The following is an 8,399-nucleotide window of genomic DNA, read 5'->3' as shown; positions in this document are numbered from 1 at the left end:
CAGCCAAAAATAAATAAATTTATTTAAAAAAAAATTTTTTTAAAGAATATATATATATACACATATAAATGACATCATATTGTATTTATCATTCTACAACTTACTTTTTACACTCTACACCTTTTTAGACCAATATATGGTGAGTTTTAACTCTATTTGGCATTATCAGCTTTTTCTTTAAAGTGTTTACATCAATTTACACTCCCATTAGGCATACTTGAGCATTCTTATTTCCCCACAATCACACTCATACTTGATGCTATTCATCTCTTAGACTTTTACCAGTATGCAGGGGATTGATACAATACCATGGGTCGCAAATATGGTCTCTGGACAGCAGCATCAGCGTCGCTGGGAACATGCTAGAAATGAAAAGTCTCAGCCTCCACTCCAGAACTACTGAATCAGAAACTGGAAGTGGGGCCTAAGAGTCAGTCTCCAGTTAAATGTGATGTACACCAAAGTTTGAAAATCACTGTTTTAATAGACTGCCTTTTTAAAGGCCCCTTAACTCTACATCCAGCTATTTCCACTTTACTTTAACTAACTCAATCTTGGATATAAACTGTTTTCCCAGAAGACATGCTTTGGCACCACTGTATGTGGTATATGCTTCACTTGTTGAACTAATTGACTTGGGATGGCATTTCCTTCATCCTATTCTCAATACTAATAAATAATGCAGAATTAAGGATTTATAATGCTTTGGGGGAAAGGCTGGAACACCTACTATTGAAAGTGCAGCTTTTTTTTTTTTTTTTTGGCTGCGTTGGGTCTTCTTTGCTGCACGTGGGCTTTCTCTAGTTGCAGCGAGTGGGGGCTACTCTTCGTTATGGTGTGCGGGCTTCTCGTTGCGGTGGCTTCTCTTGTTGCAGAGCATGGGCTCTAGGCACTCAGGCTTCAGTAGTTGTGGCTCGCGGGCTCTAGAGTGCAGGCTCAGTAGTTGTGGCGCACGGGCTTAGCTGCTCCGCGGCATGTGGGATCTTCCCGGACCAGGGCTTGAACCCATGTCCCCTGCATTGGCAGGTGGATTCTTAACCACTGCGCCACCAGGGAAGTTCCAAAAGTCCAGCTTTTAAGTAAGTATCAAGGGTACCTTTAATATGAACTTTGAATGCATTTATGAATGCATTTGGAAACTGCTATTGCAAACTTGCTTAGCATGCTTTGGGGAATAAAAAACAAAACACGGTGAACAGTAAAGTTTCTCTGTATTGATAGGATGTCCTGTAAAAAGAACTAATGATGCCTGCGAAAACAAGTCCTGTGCTTCCACATATATTATTTCACTGAAGTCTTGAGAAGCAGGCAGGGCAGGGAGCATAGTCATCTCGATTTTACAGATAAGGCAACTGAAACTCAGAAATGTTAAAGTAACTTGCCCAGAGAAACCCAGTGACTAAGTAATTGCTATGTGTTGAGTACTATACTAATTGCTTCATTACATTATCTTACTCAGTCCCTGCCACAAAACATATGAAATGTGGTTTAATATCTATCTTCTTCTCATCTTAAAGAGGAGAAAAAATGAGACTCAAAGAGGCTAAACCGCTGACTCAGAAACAAGCAGAAATTGGAGAAGCTGTAATTTGAACTTTTCTACTCTGCCCTACTCTACTCCCCGGTCATTCCATTTCTTGAGAGGGCTCTTCATTGACACCTATGAGATATCAGGAAAGTTTGTCTCAGAAAGGGGGGACATTTTACCTCTGGGTGCTCTGTCACATTTGTGTGAACAGTGGCATCTGTAATTTGTCACAAGGGCCTCTTATGTTCCCTCAGGTAGAAAGTACCATGGCAAAAAAAAAGTCTAAATTAATCTTTGCACTTGTTCTTTGTGACCAAAGCTTACAAACCAATTAATTTTAATCAACACAAAATAGGAATTAATGAAATTGTTTTCAAACAGAACAGGATTTCAAAGTAACACAAAATACTTCCTATCTAATGGAAAATGTAGTTTACTAATTCCCCAAGGATAAATTTAGCACCTTCATGTTGCAGTCCCTAGAGTTTCAAAAATGGTTTCTTCTGTGTAATTTTAAAGACTCAGAAGAGCAGAGTTTGAAATTCAGTTCTCCCATTTAGCAGTGAGTGTCACCTGGCCATTATATGGGCAAGCCATTTAATTTCTCTGAGTCTTTGCTTTAACCACACTAGTCTTAGTATTCAATATTTGTCAATGCAAATTTTGTGACTAACTAGACAATTCTGTAATCATTTAACAAAGCTACAAACAGCCAGTTTCTTCTCTTTAAGTGAGGAAGCAATTATGGTAGCCAATCTCAATTATTTTTACATGTCTGTATCTTTGCCATAAGCTTCTTTGCCTTAAATACTTTGCTGCAAACATTTTCGCTGCATAACCAAACGGCTGTAAGGAAATTTTGCTGTGAAAGATAAAATAACTGGTTGACAGTTTTGGGGTTGACAGTTTGGTTTCAACTGGTTAGTATATCCTCCAGTTAGCGATGTTATTGATGGCTTTATTGAGCTGACAGATGATTTGCCCCAAGAGTTGGTTTCTTACTTTGAAACACACTACTTTGGAGGAGAAAGAGGTCTCCAAGGTGCAAAGTTGAACCCACATTTCCCATAGAGCTTCGGAACATCTATCAGTGGATATTTGACTACATACCAAGAACGAACTATGGTATAGAGGCTTTCACAACGCAATACAGAGCTCAGTTACAAATATGCCTCCTAGTATTTGAAAACTGATACTTCTCTTAACAAAGGAAGAAGTTTTAGCAAAAAAGAAAAAGTGCAATGCTGAACGATGAGACAAATCAACAAGAAAAAAACTGTATAAAATACTATGAACAACAACAAAAAAAATACTATGAACAGAAGACTTGGAAGACAAGTGCTTAGGTACAATTCACAGAATAAAATCAGTTATTTGTGCAGTATTGTCATGAATCCACACACATTTTAAATGTATTCAAATGTTTTGTATTTTGCAATAAAGTCTTTTTAATTTTGTTATTCATTTTACGTGTTTATGTCCTTTTTAATGTCCCTCTTTTATTTTTCATTATTTTATCTTTTACTGCAAAGTTGCCTTACAGTCAATTGGTTATGTGGTGAAAATGCTTACAGCAAAGCTGTCTACAGCAAACATGCTTACGGTGAAAGTACCTACAACCTTATTATCAATTTAGGAATCTTTCTCTTAGTGGTACTGAGGGACCTAAAAGAGTTCTGGAGGAATTATGACAGAGCATTTTTTCAAAAAGAATATAAAGTCAAGCCATGCAAAGACATGGGAGACTCTTAAGTGCATATTACTAAGTGAAAGAAGCCAATTTGAAAAGGCTATAAACTATATGATTCCAACTAGATAACATTTTGGAAAAGGCAAAACTATGGGAATGACAAAAAGATGAGTTGACGCCGAGGATTAGCGGGGAGGCAGGGATGAATAGGCAGAGCACAGAGGAGTTTTAGGGCAGTGAAGCTATTCTGTATGGCACTGTAATGGTGAATACAAGTCATTATATTTTTGTCCAAACCTATAGAATGGAAAACGCCAAAGGCGATGGTAATGTAAACTATGGATTTTGAGTTATAATGATGTGTCAGTGTAGGTTCATCTATTCTAACAAATGCACCACTGTGACTCGGGACATTGACAGTGGGAGAGTTCTGCGCATATGTGGGGGCATGGGGTATATGGGAACGCTCTGTACTTTCTGCTCAAATTTGCTGTCAACCTAAAACTGCTCTAAAAAATAGTTTATTTTTTAAAAAGAATATATACCCATTTTTCATTAATATAAACTTCTGGATTCTATTCATGTTTATATCACTTTATATTGCACTATTTTGTAGCCCTTAAAAATTTCAACAAGGGATTTCCCTGGTGGCACAGTGGTTGGGAGTCCACCTGCCAAGGCAGGGGACACGGGTTTGAGCCCTGGTCCAGGAAGATCCCACGTGCCAAGGAGCAACTAAGCTCGTGCACCACAACTACTGAGCCTGCACTCTAGAGCCCGCGAGCCACAACTACTGAAGCCTGCACGCCTAGAGCCTGTGTTCCGCGGCAAGAGGAGCCACCGCAATGAGAGGCCCGCGCACCGCAACAAAGAGTAGTCCCCGTTCGCCCCAACGAGAGAAAGCCCGCGCAGCAACGAAGACCCAATGCAGCCAAAAATAAATAAAAACACAATAGCCAATGCTTCTGGAGCACTTACTGCAGATCCAGCACTATTCTAAGCATCCTACATATATTAACTAATTTTCAGTCCTCTCGCCAACACTATGAATGAGGAACTATTATTACCATACGATTTTAACAGAAAACCGAGGCACAGAAATGTTGAGTGACTTGACTGAGGTCTCATAGCTGGTATGGTACAGCTGAGACTCAAACTCAAACCACCTGAATTCAGAGTCAGCTCTCAACCTCAATGCCATGCACTTTCAGTTGTTCTTAGGGGTAGAAAACCAAGAACTGGTCTGTGGTGGCAGGGGGAATCTTACTCATTTTATGTGTAAAGCACACACACACGCACACACACACACACCAGAAACAGACATACAGTATATCTCTGGTATTAAAATTTCATGGAGGGGCAACTAGGAAAATTGGATAAAAAGGTACCAGGGTCAGGGGCCAGGGGAGATCATGAAAAGAAGACTGAGAAACATGGCTCTGTACTTTACAGCCTCTCTTCTTTTAGCATGGGGGAAGACTGGCCCTGTTTTACTAAGTAAAAATTATCTGTCACTCATTATTTCATTCAATACATATGAATTATGTGCTTATTATATGTCAGGTACTAGGTATAAAATGATGAACAAGACTTTAAAGTACCCTATCTTTAGGGAACTACCAGTCTGTCAGCTAAACAGGCAAATTCAATACAATATGCTAAGTACTCTGATAGGAATAATGATGGGATGCTACTTTATCCAGACTTGAGGGATGGGGAAGTTTCAAACGGTTTCTTAGAAGAGATGATGTCTCAGCTGGATCCTAATGGAACAGTAGGGATTTATCCGGCCCCAGTGAGAGAGTGGAGACAAAGTGGGAGAGGAAGGGCACCCCAGACGGAGATACCAGCATGTGAAAAGACTCAAGGTCATAAGAAACCAAGCTGGGTATGAGATGGACAATAAAGAAGCGGAAAGAATTTGGGGGAAGGAATAAAAAGATGAGGCTCAAGTAAGCAACTGCCAGGTCAAAAGGATCTCATAAAGCACGCCAAGAAATTTGGACTTTACTCTGAAGGAAACAGCGGGCCAGCAAAAGGTTTTACATAGGAGAATAACATCATCAGAATCGTGTTTCAGGATTCCTTGGGCTACAATGTAGAGGACAGGTTACAGAGTTGAGAGGCAGGAAGAGGAGCTGGGATTGCTACAAGAATAACTTACAACAAAAGGTTCGTTTTTGAGACTTCCCTGGTGGTCCAATGTGTAAGACTCTGCGCTCCCAATGCAGGGAGCCCAGGTACAATCCCTGGTCAGGGAACTAGATCCCACATGCCTCAACTAAGAGTTCGCATGCTGCAACTGAAAGATCTCGCACGTTGCAAGGAAGACCCGGCACGCAGCAATGAAGATCCCACGTGCCCCAACGCAGCCAAATAAATAAATATTTTTTAAAAAGTTATTTTTCATACCTGGCCTCAGGGTGACAGTTATCATACTCTACAGCTTTCAACTGCCTAAATAGTTATGTTTCTGCCTGTTTTGCTCCACACTCATTACCATCAATAACAAAGGTTAAGAAAGCATTCCGGGATTTGTAGGTGTGTACCCTCTTTTGTGTCACAAAAATGAAAATAAACATTCCAAAGTATTAAATAAGTTGACAGACTGTCTCCCCAAGAAGTAAATTACTCACAGTGCCTTCAACCTCTGAATAGAGTCCTGACCAGAAGCTGAAAGTACTTTTATCCAGCTGATACAGTCGAGATTTCTCAAATGTTTCTGAATCCATGATCTGTCCTAACTCCAGTGGTACATGAGTTGTTGTTTTATATATCCGTCTCTGAAATATTTTGAAGAAAACACCTTAAGGAAACAGTCAAGCTAACTCATTATTTATTACAAGTCATTTACAATCAAACTTTGGTTTGTAACATTAACTTGTCACTTAAGCCTGTTGAATTTGCTTTATACATACACAAATACTGCGTTTGATGAAGTACACTGACCACTAGAACAACTCGTGCAGGAAAGTAAAAGCATGAGAGAACCTGCAACTAGTTGACTAGGTGAAATTAAAATCAAAGCTGTCACACACTTTGGTTTGCAGAGGTAAACCAAAATTGTAACATTACAAAGAGTACTACTCATTCCAGGTATAGCATACATCCTATAATATAGAAACTAAATTCATGGACAGAAGAAAGTAAATATGCTAATCGTGAGTTTTAACAGATAATGTGGCTAGTCATTAAATTTGATTCTAGAAGACAAATTAAGGGAAATTTGAGGAACGACAGAAACAGATCAGGTCTTCAAGAAAGACAAACTTTCTCGTTATACAAATTCTAGAAAGTAATTTCAGCCCATGGTACATAATACAGAGAACAGATACCAAACAATATAATGGACAGCATTTTCTACAATGGTTTTACAATAAATCTCTATTCTCTATTTATTATTGGATACCTTACCAAACACTTGATAAAGGGCATTACATGAAAGCATAACTGAAGAAAGAAGACATTATTGAAAAGTAGTTCCTGTAACTAGGCTTATTATTAAAGTAAGACAAGTAGGTAGATGTTCAATACCCCATCTCCAATTTAGACAGTACATACTGTGTGCTTACTTTCTGCAAAGGATCTTCTCTAGGCCTACAGCATTCTGTACTAATGAAGCTATCTTAAGAGCTAGTCAGAAAACCTAGTGCTATACAGCTTAACACCTCTTTGAATATCCTGGACTAAAAAAAGAAATCTAGATATAACCCAGACAATGACAGATATAGAAAATTTTTTAATTTTCAATTTAAAGATTCATACAGAATGTAATCTGAGAGGAGAAATTTGCAGAGGAAAAAGATTGTAGTGCTCAAGGAATAGGTTCCAGCAGTTAAAAAAAGAAAGGTTTTCCTAACCATTACAGTTGACTTGATTCAGTGCCAACACAGAAGAAAACCAGCAGTGAAAGACTGCCATAAAGTGGTCAATTAAACTTCAAATCTATCTCATTTAAAAGTTCAGATCTCAGAAATTCCCTGGTGGTTCAGTGTTTAGGACTCCGAGCTTCTACTGCCCGCCAGGGTGGGAGAACTAAGATCCCGCAGGCCACATGGTGCGGCCAAAAAAATAAATAAATAAATAAAGTTCATATCTCTAATCCATCAAACTGTTAATTGTGATTATCTCCAGGGAACTGTTATTAAGTAACTTTCACTTTCTACTTTACTGTTTAATTGTTTGAATAAAAACAATACAGAAGCCTTTAAGAAAATGTTCTTTGGGCAAAAACAACAATATACACTTTTTTTTTCTTTCTTTTTTATTTTTTAAAGGGAAAAGAGTTCAGGTCTTTGGAAGGACTGAGAAATCTTCATTTTCAGAAAATGGCTTCCCAGTGCTGTGGCTGAGCATGACACAAATATCATGGGGAAGTTGTGATTATAAAATTTTAGTATCTTCTTTCTGAAGGTTTATGAGTTGCTGCCAAAAATAAAGGAAGTAAGTCTGGGCCCGAGAATCCTTAGGAAGCTGTGGGGCAGGTACAAGAGCTCAGGCCTGAAAAGGCGGCAGCCCTGCCTTCCCTTTCACCAGACCCTAAGCGGCCTGGGGCCCATGATCACGTTGCGGGAAACGTCCTGAAGCACCAGATCCCCTCAAGGCCTACCCCATCATCGGGCCAAGTTGGGAGGCTCAGTAGGGACCCATAAGGTCGAGGCCGGTGCTGGGGCCGCAGCAATCATCCAGGGACTTGGAGTCGAGACCGAGGCTGGCCTAGAGCTGGCCGGGTGTCGGGGTCAGGTGGGCCCTGTCTAGGCTCACCTGCCGCCGTGCTAGGAAGGTCTCCCAGAGATACACTGTCCAGGAGAAGAGCAACACGGCCCCGAAGATACGCTTCTCGGCCGACATCTCCCACATCGCGTCCAGCGACGCCCACATCCCCATGACCACCCCGTTCCGCCGGCTCCTTCAGCGAGCACTGGTGCCACACCGACACCCGTCCCCTCAGAGCATCCCCGCAGTGTCACAGCGATATCCGTCCCTCCCGAGAGCTCTTATACCGACACCCGTCCCATTCCACGCCCTCTGCTCAGCCCGCAGTGTTACACAGACACTCTTCCCCCGGCTGACGCTCCCTAGGGCCGCCTAGTGTCTGCAGGAACAGGATCAGCTCCGCCTTCCTCACTTCCGGCCCACAGTCCGAGTTCCGACCTCCGCCAGCCGTTGATTCCCTGAGTT

The 8,399-nt window shown here is 40.7% G+C and overlaps 1 protein-coding gene across 2 annotated transcripts in view; it reads right to left on the bottom strand.

The window, feature by feature from the left end:
• ZMPSTE24 (zinc metallopeptidase STE24) overlaps positions 1 to 8,173 on the bottom strand; it is a 46,111-nt gene extending 37,938 nt beyond the window's left edge. For both annotated transcript variants that reach the window (XM_024738867.1, XM_024738868.1), the window contains exons 1-2: positions 7,983 to 8,173; positions 5,855 to 6,001 (exon numbers count right to left, since the gene is read on the bottom strand). In XM_024738867.1, the coding sequence (XP_024594635.1) occupies positions 5,855 to 6,001; positions 7,983 to 8,105 (270 nt within the window). In that variant the 5' untranslated portion in view covers positions 8,106 to 8,173. The remainder of the gene's footprint in view (positions 1 to 5,854; positions 6,002 to 7,982) is intronic.
• Between the last annotated feature and the right edge of the window lie 226 nt (positions 8,174 to 8,399).

This window comes from Neophocaena asiaeorientalis, unplaced genomic scaffold (assembly GCF_003031525.2).
Source record: "Neophocaena asiaeorientalis asiaeorientalis breed wild unplaced genomic scaffold, Neophocaena_asiaeorientalis_V1.1 scaffold106, whole genome shotgun sequence".
NCBI classification, from domain to species: domain Eukaryota; kingdom Metazoa; phylum Chordata; class Mammalia; order Artiodactyla; family Phocoenidae; genus Neophocaena; species Neophocaena asiaeorientalis.
Note: the sequence above shows the minus strand (reverse complement) of the source record. Positions and strands in the feature narration are given on the sequence as shown.